General features: G+C 39.5%; 1 protein-coding gene and 1 long non-coding RNA gene across 9 annotated transcripts in view; one reads left to right on the top strand and one right to left on the bottom strand.

The window, feature by feature from the left end:
• The window catches only part of LOC144322634 (uncharacterized), a 67,286-nt gene that overhangs the window by 20,232 nt on the left and 27,452 nt on the right, over positions 1 to 19,602 (bottom strand). The gene's annotated exons all lie outside the window — the stretch shown is intronic.
• TMEM245 (transmembrane protein 245) overlaps positions 1 to 19,602 on the top strand; it is a 102,034-nt gene that overhangs the window by 56,606 nt on the left and 25,826 nt on the right. For 4 of the 6 annotated variants that reach the window (XM_077912834.1, XM_077912835.1, XM_077912833.1 and 1 more), the window contains 4 exons: positions 2,018 to 2,116; positions 5,203 to 5,334; positions 9,226 to 9,348; positions 9,478 to 9,623. In XM_077912834.1, the coding sequence (XP_077768960.1) occupies positions 2,018 to 2,116; positions 5,203 to 5,334; positions 9,226 to 9,348; positions 9,478 to 9,623 (500 nt within the window). Of the gene's footprint in view, positions 1 to 2,017; positions 2,117 to 5,202; positions 5,335 to 9,225; positions 9,349 to 9,477; positions 9,624 to 12,347; positions 13,743 to 19,602 lie in introns of those variants that run through there. The other 2 variants (XM_077912836.1, XM_077912838.1) reach the window with 2 other exon arrangements.

The following is a 19,602-nucleotide window of genomic DNA, read 5'->3' as shown; positions in this document are numbered from 1 at the left end:
AGTATTTGAGTTTTTAATCCTACCTCTACCAGATAGTTGCCTGGCCTTGGGTCTGTCATGGGTCCTTTCTAAATCTGCTTTCTCATCTTGGAAGAACAAAGGTGATAAAAACCTTTTTTTCTGCCTAACTCTTGGAGTTGTAAAGATCACATAATGTAGGTGAAAGCCGTTTGGAAATTGTGCAATGCTGTGCAAAGATAAATGCCTTTTATTATATTCACTAATTTGTGTTTGGTTTATGAATAAATAAAATATAGAGGAAAACATTGAGCAGGTGTGTTTGCATCAAATATGTCTAAAAAATGGTTCAGATATCTATAACAGTGCCAAGCGAGTAAAAGGTGTGGATAGTCCAGGCAAAGGAAAATATACATTGAAAAATGGTCACTCTTGTAACTGAAAAAGAAAAGTATAAATAATTGGTTACGATTTCACACCTATTATCTAAAAGTTTATTAGTCCATAAGTCTTTTTAAAAAGATTTTATTTATTTATCTGACACAGGGAGAGAAAGAAAGAGCACACAAGCTAGGGGAGTAGCAGAGTGAGAGGGAGAAGCAGACTCCCCGCTGAGCAGGGAGCTCAAAGTGGGACTCGATCTCAGGACCCTGGGATCATGACCTGAGCCAAAGGCAGATACTTAACAAGATGAGCCACGCAGGCACACTGTCCATAAGTCTTTAGAAAATTTGGTTTATTTAAACAATGTTGGAAAATATTAATTGATACAATCCCTAAAGAAGACAATTTAGCAATGCATAGCATAGCAAGTACCAAAAAAGTCCCTCTTTCCTTTGATTCTTGTACATTTATCTTACTATCAGTAAGAAGGAAGTTGTGTTTAAGGACATTCATTGCAGTGTTACTTGTGACATTAAAAATTGGGAACCATCTCTATCCCATGATTGCATGATGATAAAATAATATCAAAACTTAATAAACTGGGATGCCTGACTGACTCATTTAGTAGAGCGTGTGACTCTTGATCTTGAGATTGGGAGTTTGAGCCCCAAGTTGTGTATAGAGATTACTTAAAAATAAAATCTTAAAAAAACCACAAAACTTAATGAACTAATATGGAACAATTAAAAATAAAGATGAAGGTTAGTGATGAAGAACTCTAAATTATATCTATAAAAGACAGAAAGTTACAGAGGATATGGAAAAATGAAAACAGTTGTGATAAGGAAGTGGGACTACAAATTAGTATATATTTAAAAATGTCTTTGGGGCACCTGGGTAGCTTAGTTGGTTAAGCGTCCAACTTTTGATTTCAGCTCAGGTCATGGTCTGGGTTGTGGGAATGAGCCCCACATCAGGCCCTAAGCATGGAGCCTGCTTAAAAATTTATCTTCCTCTTCTGCCTCCTCCCCACTCCCATGCATTCCATAAACAAATAAATACTTTACTGTTATGCTATGTTTTAGTAATAAAACATTGGGTATTATAATGAATAAATTTCGTCAAAGTTGTCTTACTGTGCTTGATTCCCACAGATCCTGAAGCCAGTCTCTTTAGTCATAACTCGGAGACCTGATGTCTTTCAGCAAACTATGGGAAATATGTGTGTGTATAGCTCAGGTCCTAAAATTTTACTTGAAGTTCAGTGGTAATTCTTTACCAGTGGTAAATGTAACATGAGATTTATGTGTAATGGATGAGCACTTGGGCCATCTGCAACAGATTCTTCTCTGGGCAAATAAGATTTGCTAAGTCAGTGATCATGGCTTCATATGTACCATTCTCTTACAACTGGAAGTAGCTCTCTCAGAGACCCCAAAAACAGAGAGAAGCAAAAGGCCAAGAAAGGCAAGGAAATTGGCCAGGAATATTGAAGAGTATAGCTTAAGGAAAGATGCTAAGATGGTTAAGGAAAGATGATAAGATGGCCTAGAGGCAATTAAATAGTCTGGAACATTTTAGTTTGATTTGGAACAAATGTAAAGACCCAGCATGAATTAATTTTACTGGATTATTGTCTGACATATTAAACCAGATCATATCTGTATTTTTCCAGCTTCATAAAATTCTGGGAGATAAGGTGAACAATACTGCTATGATTGAAAAGCAAGTACTAGAACTTTGGGACAGATTGTACCATTCTTGGTTTGTAAAGGTAAGTTATTTTATTAGAGGATTTCAGTTGTAAATTAAAGTCTTTTAATTTTACAGACTCGTTGACTAGATAGATGTTAATTAGATAGATATTAACATTGAGATATCATTTATTGGAATTTTTAAACTATAAGGTCTTAAACTTTAGGTCACTGAACATTAGATTGATTTGATGGTTCATGTCCATGGCGGAACCCACCAGTCCCCGTGATGTAGTGTTGTTGTTTTTTTTTTTTTTTTTTAATTTATTTTTTATTGGTGTTCAATTTACTAACATACAGAATAACCCCCAGTGCCCGTCACCCATTCACTCCCACCCCCCGACCTCCTCCCCTTCCACCACCCCTAGTTCGTTTCCCAGAGTTAGCAGTCTTTACGTTCTGTCTCCCTTTCTGATATTTCCCACACATTTCTTCCCCCTTCCCTTATATTCCCTTTCACTATTATTTATATTCCCCAAATGAATGAGAACATATAATGTTTGTCCTTCTCCGACTGGCTTACTTCACTCAGCATAATACCCTCCAGTTCCATCCACGTTGAAGCAAATGGTGGGTATTTGTCATTTCTAATAGCTGAGTAATATTCCATTGTATACATAAACCACATCTTCTTTATCCATTCATCTTTCGTTGGACACCGAGGCTCCTTCCACAGTTTGGCTATCGTGGCCATTGCTGCTATAAACATCGGGGTGCAGGTGTCCCGGCGTTTCATTGCATTTGTATCTTTGGGGTAAATCCCCAACAGTGCAATTGCTGGGTCGTAGGGTGATGTAGTGTTTTTATTCAGTGTTCATCATCTTCAACAGCATCTTAATCTTGTTATGTAGAAATGCAATATAAACCACATATATAATGCTAATTTTTCTACTGGCCCCATTAAAAAGCTAAAAATAAACAGGTGAAATTAGTTTTAATAATATTTCACGTATCCCACTATACCCCCATATATTATCATTTCAATATGTAAGCAAGTAGAAAAAAATCTTAATGAGATATTTTAGATCCTTTGTTTTTTTTTCTTACAAGACTTGGAAGTCTGATGTATATTTTATACTGATGCCCCATCTCAATTTTTGGTCTAGCTCCATTTTTATGTATTTATTTATTTATTTTTAAGATTTTATTTATTTATTCATGAGAGACACAGAGAGAGGCAGAGACAAGGCAGAGGGAGAAGCAGGCTCCATGCAGGGAGTCTGATGTGGGACTCGATCCTGGGACCCCAGGATCATGCCCTGAGCCAAAGGCAGATGCCTAACCGCTGAGCCACCCAGCCATCCCTGGAAATTTTTATTTTTAATCACCCTCGCCAGCTGCTTTTGCTGATACACTCTTACTTCAGCATTAATGATGGAAAATACTGTCATTTTCCACTAAATATACAAATGCTGGTTTTGAAAGCAGGCGGTTGTGTGGGGTCTGCTGCACACTGGGTTGGCAGGGCCTGTGGGCCTCCAGGACCCGTGCTTTTGAAGATGACTGTCCAGTGGGGAAGGAGGTAGGCAATGGGACAAGTTGGTGGTCATTTTTCACAGGGTTGACCATAAGGAGAAGAGGACCATGTACATACCAACCTCTTAACTTGAGGTGGAAGGGAGGAAAGCTCAGTTTCAGATTTGAATTTGTTGCTTAGTGACCTGTTTTTACTCTTCCCCTGGGATGAATTAAAGGAACAATGTTGGTTTTTGTGGGTTTCAAAGATGGGAGGGAGGTTAGAAATAATTGAGGAATCTCTAGGGAATTATCTGCTGAAGAACTGGTCAGTTGGAAAGGTGGTACATTTTCCCTCTGCTAACTCTAGGGTTTTGCTTACTAGTAGTTTTTTTTTTTTTTTAATTTTTATTTATTAATGATAGTCACACAGAGAGAGAGAGAGGCAGAGACACAGGCAGAGGGAGAAGCAGGCTTCCATGCACCGGGAGCCCGACGTGGGATTCGATCCCGGGTCTCCAGGATCACGCCCTGGGCCAAAGGCAGGCGCCAAACCGCTGCGCCACCCAGGGATCCCACTAGTAGTTTTTTCTATCCCTCACCCCCTTTAAAAAGCTTCATTTTATAGTCTAGGGAAGTCAGTGTTTTTTTTTTTTGTTTATTTTTTTTTGTTTGTTTTGTTTTGTTTTTGTGGTCAGTGTTTTAAAAGCATAGTTTTGTGATACCTGAGTGGCTCAGTCAGTCAAGTGTCTGTCTTCGGCTCAGGTCATGATCTCAGGGTCCTGGGATCAGCCTGCGTCAGGAGGAAGCTACTTCTCCCTCTACCTCTGCCCCTCCCCACAGCTCGTTCTCTCTGTCTCAAATGAATAAATAAAATATTAAAAAAAATAATAAAAATATAGGTTTGTAAATAGATAGATGTATTGCTTTCTTTACATCTTTAGGACCTAATGTTTTCATTGCATAATGAAGAGATGTCACTGTGCCTTTAGCAAAAGTGTCAGAATGTAAACAAGGTGTTAAAAAACTACTTCTGTTTTTGAATGGTAACCTCACTACTCATTTATTTATTCATATCTCTTTCAAATATAATTATTCCTGTATTCTTGTCAGTGTAATTATCTTCCATATAGAAAAGCTAGATTTTCTCCCATTCTTGTTTTTTTTCATTTCCCCCCACATTTTGTTGAGATATAATTGATAGGTAACATTGTATTAGTTTCAGGTGCACTTTATATTCTTTTCTCTTCCTTGCTCTCATTATCTTGTATGGAAGATTAGGTTGATGAGGAAAGGAGGAAAAAGGAAAACCACCCCCAAAAAAGGTAGAGGGGCTGAAAAGAAAAAAAAATAAAAAAGCTGTGTTGGTGTATAGTTATATGTATATTGAGGAATAAACTCTGTTCACAAATATATTTAGGAAGGGAGCACTTGAGCTAGGCTGACACATGGTATTGAGAAGGTAAACAGGAAAACATATTTCAGGTCTTTAGATGGACTTCTTAGCTGATTTCCTAAAGAATGCAAAATTTCTCACCTTTGAGTAGCTACTAAAATACTCAAGTGGATCTAAACCAAAGTGGGGGTATTTATCCTTTTTATGCTTTGGGCTAAGATGGAAATTTCATGTCTGAACCATTTTATTCCATAGAATGTAACGCATTCTGGAAGACACAAAGGACACAAGATGCATATAAATCGTCAGAATAGCTGGCTGGGAGACATTCTGGACTGGCAAGATATTGCTTCCTTTGTTCACGAGAACATTGAGACATTTCTCTCGGTAAGAAATAGTATTTTTAGTTAAATTGGACTTAGAAATGAAAATAGAAATGCTAATTTCCAGTTTTCCTCGCACACTAAGAGGCCTTTAGTTACCCTGTTTTTAATGCCAAAACATCTACAATTTTGAGAGTTCTAAATGCACTAGGTGTCTGAACACTGTAGGCCTCCGGAGCAGTCCCCCTGGTGCCACCTCTGTGGTTGGAGAGTAACTGAGAGATGCTGAATCTGGAAGCCTCTGTGCAGTGTTGTGGACTCTCAGCTTCTCAGATGCAGGTCTCCCTGTCCCCCTACGCTGACTAGAACATCTCCAAGCTGGACCACTAGGGAGAGGACAGCCATTCTGGTGGGTAGAGTCTTTGGCAGATGGAAATACGGTTCCAGTTATGTCAGAGAGACTGGATGTTCTTTGGAGGCTCAGCATGTTATTTTCTGCCCACTCTCCGGCCATGTACCACCCACCTCTCTGCCTCATTTGCTGAAGGTCAAAGGCAGCAAGGAACAGCTTGCAGCACTGATGAAATTTTATGACCCTCTTGGTTCCACAGTGTGTTTTTTAAAGGGTCTTGGCATGTCGCTTTTCACAAGAGATGAGAGGAATTTTCTTATGAATAGACTCATGACTTCCATCACATTAACAAAAGTTGAAGTTTGTAATGCTAGATATTTTTTTAAGATTTTATTTTTCAGTAATGTCTCCACCCAAAGTGGGGCTCAGACTGACAACCCCAAGATCAAGAGCTGCATGCTCTATCAACTGAGCCAGCCAGGCACCCCACAATACTAGATTTTTTTATTTTTATTTATTTATTTTTTTTACTAGATTTTTTTAAATTAGATTTTTATCAAACTAATAGATGACCATAGCAGAGAGTCAAAACTATTTTAAGATTTTTTTAGTAAAAAATAACCATGCCCTTGCCTTGTGCTTCTCCACTTCAGTCTCATTTTCCAGAAATAGCTATCAATTCTTTTAGCTTTCTCTGGGTATTTAGCTCTAAATTTCCAAAATAATGTTTATGTATCTTTGCTCGGTTTTGTAGTTTTCAGTATTATATTTTGACTTCCTGATAGGAAGATGATGATAAAGATGTGATTTTGAAGTTTCTCAGTGTTCTTGCAACTCCTTTGGTTCCTTCCCCCATCCCTGCACTCACATTTGCCTTTCCTCCCATTCACCTAATACAGCTATCTCAATTTGGAGTTAAATCTAGAGATTCATGCCCTTCAGCTCTAAGACTTTATGGTTTTGATAGTCCCTTCCTTCTGTTTTCTCTAGTCCAGTGGCCATGAAACTTTTTTATCTGAGGATTCCAGGATTTTTGTTTATATGGGTTCTGTTGATTATTATGATATTGGCAGTTAAAACTGAGAGCTTTAAAAATACTTATCAATTCACTAAAAATAACGTTACATATTAACACATTTTTTGCATCTACAAAATAACCATTTTCCAAAACAAAAAATAATTTAGTAGGAAGAGTCTTTCTTTAATGTTTTTGCAAAGCTGCTTAGTCTCTAGATTCTCATATCTGCTTCTCCATTCAGTCCATTGGAATACATTGTTTTGATTGAAGTATACCAGGAAAATCCAGCCTTGTACAGATACATAGTTGCAAAAGAGGGGAGTCTTTTAATAGCTTTTTTGGATAATTGTGGCTATTTGACACTACACCAAAACTCAACAAATGGTATTTCTTAAAGGTTAGTTGCTGTGTGGAATTTGAAACCATATCAATAAACTTTTACTGTCTTATATTCAAGTCCATTGATCTATCTTGATTAGAAATGGGTCTTTTATTCTTGCATGCTTTTGTAATAAGCACTGGTCATTTGGAATATTGGTTCTCTGATTTCTGTATATCATCTAAATATCAACACATACTCTTACAGAGTATAAAACAATCACATTCAATCACATATCACTACCAAGCTCATCAGAAAAAAAATCTTACAGCATGAGGGTCAGCTCTTGATCGAATTTTTTATTTCTTATTTCTGCCTTCATACTTGTAATATCCAATAGCTGTCACATTCTGAACCTTTCTTCCTAATCCCCTTGGGGTACATAGAAAGGTTATTTGATTGTTGGGGACCGCCAGTCTACAATTCGTGTATTCAGTTAATTTCTTAAGAATTACCATAGAGTATTTCCTATCAGTGTGACCCAGAAACTATTTAAACATTTTTTTGATAAAAATTCCAAAATGACAGAAGCCCCCAAAAGAATGCATGTAAAAATCACAAGTAAGGGCATTGTTGGTTTGATTTTTGGAATCAGTGGCATTATTCATTCTTTCTTTATCCCACAAGGTCAAATGGTCAGTCATGCATATTTTTGTAGGCATTGCAAAGCATTTTCAAGATTTTCTGTAAGGAGTTATTGTAAATGACACCAGCCTGCAAAAGTTCTCTTATGAAGACTGAGCTGAGGTTTGCAAGAAACGCCAGAGACAACAGAATATGCCTTTATAAGTGGTACATTTGAGATAGGAAAGGAATGGATAGTCCTTTCATAGAACAGATGGTATAACTTGCACATATGACAAAAAACAGAACTGCTGTTTTGGAAAGGGCACACCAAAATAAAATCAGACATTAGACTTCTGGTCCCAGTTCTAGTTCCACTTATTAGCTTCAAGGCCCTTGGGCAATTTAAAAAAAAAAATCTCTGAGCTTCAGTTTGTCTATCTTTAAAATGAAGATCACATCATCTGCATTGCTTCTGTCACAGGGAGCAGATGTTATCATGAGGGAATTTAAGTTCCGAAGAGATAGGAAATGGAAACATATAGGTGTGCCATAAATATTGTACATCTTCTTTTAGTAATATTTAACATCTATTAATAACTATTTTAATAACTGGCTCTAGTGAATTTGCAGGTGATGGAGTAAATGAAGGCAGTAGGTCTTGGGTTTTGATATAAGGGTCATCATCTATCTGAAGAAAGATTTTTCAGCTTATGATTCTAGTGAAAAAATTTTTTTAAAGATTTTATTTATTTATTCATGAGAGACACAGAGAGAGGCAGAGACACAGGCAGAGGGAGAAGCAGGCTCCATGCAGGGAGCCCAGTGTGGGACTGGATCCAGGGACTCCAGGATCACGCCCTGGGGCGAAGGCAGGCGCTAAACCGCTGAGCCACCCAGGGATTCCCCCCAATTCTAATGAAATTATTGAAGTGAAATTACAATGCTTATGTATTTCTAGGTGAATCTAAGTTGGAGGTGGCAAGTGGGAGGGGGCAGCTAAAACCAATACTAGAATTTTCATAGTCTGCACTTGTGATCCTACACAGATTGCATTCTGGCATATTCTCCTATAGGTATTTTTTTCTCTGCATATCATTTTTACGTAGTTCTAATCATGCCATATATAAAATGTTTGTTTCCTGCTTTTTAAGCTTTACAGTATATCATAAAATGTTTTTCTGTGTTATAATAGAGATTTCTTTAACGGCTACTTAATATGATTTGGAATTAGATTCACCATGATTTTCTTAACCATTTTCCTTACTATTGTTCAGTCTTCAGATGCTTTCAGATGATTTTTTTTTCCATTTAAAATAATACTCAGTTCTTGTTTTTTCAGTTTCTGGTTCTAATACACTTGTATTAAAAGCATAGTAGAGGGGTGCCTGGGTGGCTCAGTGATTGAGCATCTGCCTTTGGCTCAGGTCATGATCCCAGGGTCCAGGGATTGAGTTCCACATTGGACTCCCTGCAGGGAGCCTGCTTCTCCCTCTGCCTGTATCTCTACCTATCTCTCTGTGTCTCTCATGAATAAATAAATAAAATCTTAAAAAAAAAAGAAAGAAAAAGTACAATAAAGAGCTGTAGAAACTTCTTCCTTGAGGATTAGTGCTGATGTTTGGCTCTCCCTCTTCATCAGATCTTAGAGTCTCTGTGGATTGTCATGAGCCGGAATGTGAGCCTGCTTTTCACTACTGTCACCACACTCCTGACCATCCTCTTCTACAGTGGGACCGCCCTTCTCAATTTCGTGCTGTCTCTGGTATGTACATATAGATAAGTGCATGTCACCTGTCCTTCTGTAGTAAAGCATATTCTTGGTTCCATTTGTGTTTCCTTCCTCTAGTTTCCAAATGTGATTTTTTAGGAGATACTATCCTTTGTTTTGCAGATAATTTTCCTGACCACACTATTTTATCTATTAAGTTCCAGTGATGAGTACTACAAGCCAGTGAAGTGGGTGATAAGCCTGACACCACTGTCTCAGCCAGGCCCTTCTTCTAATATAATTGGCCAGTCTGTGGAAGAAGCTATCAGGTAGGGAGAAGATTTATGCTGCTCTTCTTTCCATCAGAAACTGCTTTCTCTGAGAAGCCTGCTTTCTGTCCTGAGCCTTTCTAATAACATTTGGTGCTAAGCTAGTGAGAGACCCTGGTATTTTCAAAATTTCGTATTTCCTTGTGAGAGAATAACGTGAGCAGTGCAAGTGTTGATCAGAAAAAGATCCAGTTTCCTGCTGTCCTGTGAGTTCCACCTTTCTTTCCTCCACTGCAGGCTCTTACTCTAGCTGCGGTTCCTGTCATCATGTCACTTGTTGGGGAGAACCACCTCTGGCACCACACAAACACCTCCCCTTCTCTCAGAGCCCTCCTGTTCTCAGAAACTGCAGCTGTGCTCCGGGAGGGGCAGTTGATAGTCTGTTTCTTCCTGTCTTCCCTTGTAGCCATGCTGTGCCCTTTGCATGAGAGTAGATTGGATACTAGAAATGCAAAGTTTATTATTATTATTTTCAAGTCCCAGGCTATGTGTGCATTACTGGTTCTGGCCAGAAACTTCCATCATGTCTTGTGGGGTCCGTGTATTGCAGGCGTGGCTTCTGAGTGAGATGATTCTTCAACTTTGTTTCTTCATATGTACTTTCCAAGTCATTTTCCTCTTTGTCATTTCAGGTAGGGAGAGGCCCTTTGCAGCCCAGGCCTGTCTCAGCTTTTTCCCCACTCTCATCCCCACTGTTTTTAGCTCATTAGGTTCTAGTATATTTTTTACTGCTTGCACATAGCTGCCCAAATTAAATCCTCATGTTATCCATCAGAGCTGCTTTTTCTAAGAAGTTGTTTACTAAGTGCCCTTAAACTTGAATAGTGAATCTTTGCCTGGCAAAAGTAAGTTTCTACTTACTTTTAAGAAATAGTGTTGCTTGGAAGTCGTCTTTCTTAGAAATCTTGATTTGCCCTGATAATTCTGTCTGACTGACCTTGGTTTATTTCTTCATTGCGCTCATTTAACAATTGATTGAGGATACCACTTTGGTCTCTGGAAAACCCTTAGTTACATTCAAATAGCATGCATGTTCCTAAAATATATTCTTTCTACAAAGTTTGCTGGGTTATCTTTCTTTTTCCTACTAGCAAGGCCTGGGTAATGTCTTCATCAATATCTCACTTCATTGGCCATCAGGTTGAATTTTTATTTATTTTTTTTAAAGATTATTTATTTATTTATTCATAGAGACACAGAGAGAGAGAGACAGAGACAGAGACAGAGACACAGGCAGAGGGAGAAGTGGGCTCCACGCAGGGAACCTGATGTGCGACTCGATGTGGGACTTGATCCCAGGCCCCAAGGATCACACCCTGGGCTGCAGGCGGCGCTAAACCTCTGCGCCACCGGGGCTGCTCCAGGTTGGATTTTTAAAAATGCTCTTATCCTCTATGGTGCTCTTGGATATCTGTGTGGGACCATCTATTAAAAATTTCAAGTTTGGGAGTATATTATCTAATGTAACAGTTTTTCAGAGTGAAGCTGTCTTCAGGAAAGACACTTGCTGGCTTTAGCATCCCTTCTAAGTCCATATGATCATTGGTTATCATCTTTATTGAGTAAATGCTGAAAAGTCTAACAAGTCACGTTAGTTTATATGAGTTACCTATGTCTGACTCAAGGAAGTTTATGTAAATAACTCTACCAAAAAGAAAAATAGCTGTCTACCTTCCCAGTATGATAAAACTAATGAATGAATCATGTCAAAGGGTGACAAAATCCTTTAGTCCATTGACTAAAGCCAAGCCTTACAGAAAAATATCTATTTTGTCCCATTAAGAACTTTAAGAAAGATACTTCATTTTCTTGAAATAGCCTTTATTAGCACTGACTCTTATTCTCACAAAAGCTTTTCTGTCTTCAAATCATAGTTCTTGAATTTTCTCTCCTTCTGCTTTCTTAGAGTGAACCACTGGTCAACTGTCCTCTGTCATTCCAGTTACCTTTGTTTTCATACCAAATATGCCAACTCCTTTGTTTTAAACTTAGTTCTTTAATGTCATGGTTGTTTGGAATTGGTAAGCAGATCTGTGGTTTGTACCTTGGTCCAGCTGATTGAAAGTACATATCCTGGAGCACCTGGCTGGCTCAGTTGGTGGAACATACGACTTTTAATTTCAGCATTGGGAGTTCGAACTCCACGTTGGGTTTAGAGTTCACTTAAAAATAAAATCTTAAAAAAAAAGAAAAGAAAGAAAAAGCACATATCCTTCTGGTATACCGTGGTGCCTTCCAGCTAGTTGGGGCAGAAGATTATGAGTTAAATTTGTGGTGCTTTAGGACTGTTCAAATGGACACATGAGGCTAACAACTAAAAATCCAAGTTTCTGGCTCACAAGGAATTTGAAGTTAGAAAGAATATGGTCCTCTACAGGGATAGGAAAGATATATGCCTTTTCACAAAATAGATTTGCCTTTTCTTCCTGGGATTATACATACTAATTATGCACTATAACAGTAGCCCATGTCTTAGTTCCAAAGGATACTGGTATAAAACCATTCATTTTATCATATTTTTAATATAGGAAAAAGTTTAAATCCTCAGTACCAGAACTGTAATCTTAATCGTTCTCAAAACTGAAAAAAACAATACAGACTAGATAACTTGTCTGGAACTTTTGTGTAACCACAGTGATATCGAGTTATGTAAATTAAAGATTATAATGCAAGACAATTTTTAGCAGTCTAAGTGCTTCTTTTTTTTCTCTTTTCTTTTCTAAGTGATTTTTGTCTCTTTCTTTATTGGGTCAAATTCAAGACCTAAAATGGACAGGCTTTACACAGATGCCTCTGAAGAACCTTTTCACATATGTAAGATAACAATGAGTTCTAGTGCTCAGAGGTCTTGTGAGATTTTTTTCATTCTGAAGGATTGTGTTCAAGATGGAATATGTTTCTTCATGGACAAAGATTTCAAGCGGAAAAATATTATACAAGCGATTACAAAAATGTTGTCATGAAGTCCTGAGAGTGGAACTTAGTCTGCAAATCATCAGTGAAGTCAGACTTCATTAACACCAACCATTACTCATCATCACTGTAGTGGTCAAGTGAAAATCATCCAATTTGTTTTATGTGATCCATCAATAAGCTGAAAATGGAATTGAAGTTGGGAGTTAACTGCATGGCCGGGCACCAAAAGTGTGTTGGCTCTTGAAGCTTCGCCTTCTGAAATACATGGCTACTTGATGATTGCTGTCTGTTGAATATTTGAACCTCAGTTACAATCCTCAGTTCTGAACAAGTGTTTTTCTGAATTGAATATGTTTGTGTATTCATTTGGGTTTTCATTTCATGATTTTTTGAGTTAGTGGCATGCCTCCATCAACCCCAAACCATTTTCGTCTCCGTAGAGCATGTTGTGTCCTGAATGTTTGCATCACGCCCTTCTCCCCCGATGCTCCCATTCTGCTTGCTCTGGTGGAGATATTGCACATTACTAAGTTGCATGTTGTCACGGCCTCAATGCAATTTAGTGTGTGTGATATTTCCACATGAGTGCATGCACACGGGTATGGCTCTTGCTTGTGGGATGACAGCTTTTCAGTATTGATGGGTGGGCATCCTTCTTAGGAATTGGATGGGAGAATGTACGTACTGTGAAATTTATTTATTTATTCATTTTTTTTCTTTTTGAAAGTGAACGTGCTTCTCACCTCTCCCCCCCGCATCCAACACCGGAGAATTAAAAGTATCAGTGTCGATCATTCAGTAAATCTGTATTTGCATTTTGACATTGAACAAAGTAAATATTCATTGAAAAGAAATTCTCATGAATTTCAGGTTATAAACAATTGTTTAAAATGTATAAGGAAGAGTTTAAAGCTGTAAGAAAATGTATTTTCACTTATTTGAAAAGATAGCTCTCTTAACACTAGAATAGAGACAAAATCTCTTATGCATGTTTGGGAGCCTCACATTAACTGGAGTTCTTAAATAATAACCAACTCAGTAAAAATAAAGCCTTTTTAACCTAATTGATTAAAGATTGGTCTAATAATCCTAAACCTTTATGTCAAGTTTCCAAGGAAATGACCTTAAGAAACTTTGTCTTGTATTTAGTTCCTTATTGTGGTGCTTTAAAACTTAATTAAATTAATTTTAATAGCCTTATAATTGGACTAGTGTTGAGATACAACTGTTTGCTATTTGCCTATGTGTTTGAAGCAGCCCCTTGTTAATTTTTTAGTTAGCATTAGACCAAGCCTCCGTGATCAGTGGGCACTGTCAAAGACACAAAACCATGCATTAATGATGTACAAATATTGACTGCCAAGGACTCCAGTTGATTGAACGTGACACCACTGTTGTGACAATGACTCACTGTTTTTTCTGGGGGGGTTGCAAGGCTTCCGAGACGGCTTCTCCCTGTGCTCCTCAGCAGCACACCAGGTCTGCTTGTGCAGCGTGACCATCCCCCTCAGGAACGGGGAACTCCGCTGTCAACCAGGTTTCTGTACATTTTACTGTGGAGCCAGGTCTCTGGGGCAGATGAACCAGGAAACGGAGGGAGATACAACTTTTCAAGAGAGTTTAGGTAGTAATGAAGAGAGCTGGGTGATTCTTTTCCCCAGTTGATAATTTTACATGCTGTGTTTCTGGAAGCTGGCCTGCCCTCTCTGCTACCTAGCCTTCCATTGAGGGGAAGTATATCGTGGTGAGGGTAGATAAGGTAATGCTCGTTGTTTCCTGAGGGAGCAATAATCTGATAGTCTTCCTATTTGACCTTTAGAAAGAAAAGAGGGCAGAACCAGTGTAAAGAAGGGTTGGGGGTAGGCAAAGTTTGATTTTTGGACTCTTCTTTCTCCTTCCTTAGACACGTGCACTCTACTTGTCTGTGGTCTAGAGCCCAGTGTCCTCTGAGGGCATATAGCTTCTTGACCATGGCTTACCATTTTCCCCAAACCCCTCCTTGCTTCTGTCTCATTCCATTAAAAGCAGGTCATATGATCAAATCCTGGGTTGTCTGGCCAGCTTTCTCTCACTCCATTTAGAAAAGTAACCATGAAACAGCCCCCCCCCCCCCCTTTTTTAAAGCTTCCTCACCATCTCTCCCCACAAGAACACCCTTTTTGGTCAGAAATGAGAGAGGGCTGAGAGTTGAAGGGAAGTGTTATTAGCTAACATGTAAAAGAGTTAAGTTTCATCTTAGAATTTATAAAGGGTGAGGAAGACAGCTGGTTAAGAATTATATCCTAACCAGGGGGACGCCTGGGTGGTTCAGCGGTTGAGTGTCTGCTTTTGGCTTCTGAGATCTGGGATCGAGATCGAGTCCCACATCGGGATCCTTGCAGGGAGGCTCCTTCTCCCTCTTCCTATGTCTCTGCCTCTCTCTGTGTGTATCTCATGAATAAATAAATAAAAATAAAATCTTTGAAAAAATCCTAACCAGGCATTTTTTTAAAGATTATTTATTTGAGAAAGAGAAAGTGTAAGCTGAAGGAGGAGCAGAGGAAGAGGGACAAGCAGACCCCATGCTGAGCGGGGAGCCTGATGTGGGGCTCAACTGCAGGACGGCTCAACTGCAGGACGCCAAGGTCATAACCTGAGCCAAAGTCAGAATCCAGACTCTAAACTGACTGAACCACCCAGGTGCCCCCTTAACCAGGCATCTGAAACCAGTTCAAGCCCCTGGGGTAGAGGAGTTAGATATATAGTTGACCCCTGAACAGTGTAGGGGTTAAGGGACTTGGACCCCTTGCACTGCTGAAAACCCACAGAAACTTAAATACTAATAGTTTACTATGGACCAGATGCCTCACCGATAACATCAACAATTAACAAATTAACACACACACTTTGTGTGTTGTTCTTGTTAAATATCGTATTTTTACAATATAGTAATCCAGAGGAAGGAAAATGTTATTAAGGAAATCATTAGGAAGAGAAGATACAGACCATATCAAAAAATCAAAAAATATCTGCATATAAGTGGACCCACATAGTTCAAACGCATGTTGTTTAAGGATCAATATACAGTTGTGTAAACAAGGCATGGACACACACCTTTAGTGCCGTACAGTATACGTCAACAATGGCATTTACTAGGGGAAAACTTAGACAAAAACTGATTATAAGTAAATGAACCTGGAAGTTTTATTCATAGAGAGGTATGCTTCAGTGAGGCCTGACTGGATTGGATGCACTGTGGCCTGCCTTCCAGTAGAGGGGAACCCTGCCATTTATGGGTCTGTGTATAGCTCGGGGCAGGGGACCATCTGTAGGGATGCCTGCCAGTGGAAGGTTTTGAATGAGGATGTGGCCTTGTTAGAGGGGGGAGCTTCCAACTTTGTGGCTGTTATCAGTCTCACCCTCGAGCTAAATGAGACCTGTGGTACCAGCTTGACTGAGCTACAAAAGAGGGGAGGAAGAGGAGCATCCAGGGTCTTCTGAATTTCATTCTTTTAAATTGTTGAGTTCTGGGAAAGCCTGGAGATGTAATTGGAGAACATTGTCAATGACCTTTGAAAAATCACCGAAAAAATAGGTCCCAGAAGACTGGGCACAAGCCAATACCCTATTCAAGAGAGAGGATTGAAGTAGACAGTAGAGGAAAACTAAATGTCACATACATATTAGCCTGATGAGGTTGGTGCAGGTTTTCTGTGAATTTTTATAATAGATGCTTGGTAATAGGGTTGTGAACAGTTATAAAAGGAAGGGTAATTTCCAGTGAATGGAACCATGCATTCTCGTGGCACAAGTCATATATAACCACTCTTAGAAAATGCCGCAAGTCAGAGCTTTTGTGATTATTGCAAAAGATTTGATGAAATATATCAGAGTGTCTTTCTTTTATAGCAAGATAGGAAAATGCTCACTGAATTTGAGTATCCAAAAAGTGTTGATTAATGGGTTGATATCAGGGAGTGAACGAAATGAGAGAATGATGTTTCACTGGTATGATTTTAAGGAATAGATACTCTTTACATTGATTAGACGAGTGATTTCTGGTACCCGCATTCAAACTGTATCATGCACACCGTTAATTATGTGCCAGATAAGGTTGTGTTTGGTTCTGAGAATGAACAATTCCTAGCGGTCTCTGAATTTTAGGTTCCAGAGAACTGAGAGATGAGTGATTATGTACACCGTATTTTGGGTTTTTGCTCATGTAGCTTCATTGGTACTTTATAGTTTAAAATAATTAATCTACACCTTTGTGGTATGCTACTTCCACTCTCAGCTTTGCCATACCCTGTATCTCTTTAGCACACTGCAAAAATTGGTATACTTCCAAAAACTGGAAGGAGAGAAGAGAAAGTCACCATGTGCATTATTTTTAGCCTTACTAAAGTGCTAATTGGTAATAATGACATAATTCTGTAATAGCACCAACTTAATTGCATGCTTACTGTGCACCAGTCATGAAGCTTATCACTTTCGTTGGGTTATTAATCTTCATAATAATATTATGAAGTGAATACTTGTCTCTGTTATTTCTGTTTCACAATTAAGGCAAGTGAAGCTCAGAGAAGTTTACAGTCTTGAAGATCATGCCACTAATCAGTGACAGAACTGAGATTCCAGAGAGATTGGTCACAGAGCCAGAGCTCTTTCAGGTCTTGTGACGCCCGATTCTGTATTCTTGCTACCAAATCCAGGTCCTGTTGGCCTTCATTAACATTTCTATTTACCGCATTCTCGACTATTGCCTTCCTCACCACCACTCCTTTCCTTCCATTCATTACCTCGCTGAGGGGTCTTCTAACTTCGGCTCGGCTCGAGCCTCCAGTTCTGTCCTTTCTTTCATCCATCCTCTACCTGATGTTTGCTGAGCACCCGCTGTGCGCCAGCATGGAGTTACATGCTTTGCATATATTATTTCATTGAATCCCTCTTGGGTTGCCTCATTCATACAAAAAAAGAGACCTCTTTTACACTGTGAGTGTAGTTCAGTTTTTTGTTTTGTTTTAATGAAGGCAATAAAAAGGCTCAGAATGCGGGCCTGACTTCTTTCAAGTAAAAAGGCAATGGCGACCCTCTTAAAATTGTTGGATCTGTACTAGATCATTCTGGTGTACAAATGCCCACTCTAGGCACCCAACTCACTAAAAGCCAAGAAAGACATCCAGTGCTGGGGTAGGTCATAGAGCGCTCAATAGAGTCATACCAGCAAGCCACGGATGCACACACACTTGGCAAGCTGTGTGGCTTGTTGCATCTCTCCTTGCTTCTTGCCCCCATCCCCATGTTCTACCTCTGTTTGTAAAATTTCTTTCTTTTCTTTTCTTTTCTTTCTTTTCTTTTCTTTTCTTTTCTTCTTTTCTTTTCTTTTCTTTCTCTTCTCTTCTCTTTTTCTTCTTTCTTTCTTTCTTTCTTTCTTTCTTTCTTTCTTTCTTTCTTTCTTTCAAAAAATATTTTATTTATTTATTCATGAGAGACACAGAGAGAGAGGCAGAGACACAGGCAGAGGGAGAAGCAGGCCCCACGCAAAGAGCACGACACGAGACTTGATCCCGGGTCTCCAGGATCCGGCCCTGGGCCGAAGGTAGCGCTAAACCACTGAGCCACCCACGCTGCCCTGTATTCTCTTTTTTATTGGAGTTTGATTTGCCAACATATAGCATAACACTCAGTGCTCATCCCATCAGGTGCCCCCCTCAGTGCCCATCACCCAGTTGTTTTATCTTTTTTTTTTTTTTTTTTTAAATTTATTTATTCATGGTAGTCACACGGAGAGAAAGAGAGAGGCAGAGACACAGGCAGAGGGAGAAGCAGGCTCCAAGCACCGGGAGCCCGACGTGGGATTCGATCCCAGGCCTCCAGGATCGCGTCCTGGGCCAAAGGCAGGCGCCAAACCGCTGCGCCACCCAGGGATCCCCACCCAGTTGTTTTAAAAATTTTTTAAAGATTTTATTAGAGTGTGCCTGTGTGCACAAGTGGGGGAGGGGTAGAGGGAGAAGCAGGCTCCCTGCTGAGCAGGGAACCCAACACAGGACTCAATCCCAGGACCCCGGAGTCATGACCTGAGCCGAAGGCAGTTGCTTCACTGGCCAAGTCACCCAGGTACCCCCTACCTCTACTTTCCAGAACATTTCACTCTAATAGGGTGAACAGGACCCCAGTTTGTCTCAGGATGCGTATACTGAGCCCCAGCCCCCTTTGGAAGTGGTCAACTAGGATAGCCACTATCGAATAATGGCCTTGGCCAGAACCAGATGTAGGTGTCATGTAGCTGCCCAGGCTTCTGTTAGTGGTGTCTTGGCTTTGGGGACCATTAAGTATGTGTTTGGCCTGCAGGTAAACATCTTAGTACTATATAATAGGAATCTGGATACCAAAAATATATTGTCATCTAACATCTTGATCTTTAGTGAGTTGGGTGCCTTGATTAGGAATTATTATATCAGAGCTATCTAGTACACAGATCCAACAATTTCCAGAAGAGTTTTCTTGCCTTTTAGCTGTAAATAGCTCAGCACCATCTCCCCCAGCCCCTGCCCTCATTTTGAGCTATCACGTTTTTTTTCTTTTTTAAAGAAAAGTGCACCTGTACTTTTAGTTTAACAGATTTATCTGATTTTTTAAAAATGATTTTATTATTCCCAAGAGACACAGAGAGGCAGAGACATAGGCAGAGGGAGATGCAGGCTCCCTGTAGGGAGCCTGATGTGGCACTCAATCCCAGGACCCCAGGATCACAACCTGAGCCAAAGGCAGACGCTCAAGCACTGAGCCACCCAGGCATCCTGATTTATCTGATTTTTGACCAGGAGTCATTTTTCTGCATGAATGAGAGGACCCAACACAGAGCCAATGGAACAATATAGGCAAAGCATGTAACTCAGCACTTGGGACATGGTGAGTTATATTAGTTTCTGATTGCAGCTATAACATTACCTTAAGCTTAGTGGCTTAAAACACAGATTTTTTTTTTTTCTGACCATTCTGGAGGTCAGAAGTCCTAAAATTAGGGTGCCAGCAGAGCTGTGTTCATTCTGGAAGCTTTAGGAGAGAATCTGTTTCCTTGCCC

Source organism: Canis aureus, chromosome 10, assembly GCF_053574225.1.
Source record: "Canis aureus isolate CA01 chromosome 10, VMU_Caureus_v.1.0, whole genome shotgun sequence".
Taxonomy (NCBI): domain Eukaryota; kingdom Metazoa; phylum Chordata; class Mammalia; order Carnivora; family Canidae; genus Canis; species Canis aureus.
The sequence above is the reverse complement of the archived record's forward strand: the minus strand, read 5'-3'. Positions and strand labels throughout refer to the sequence as shown.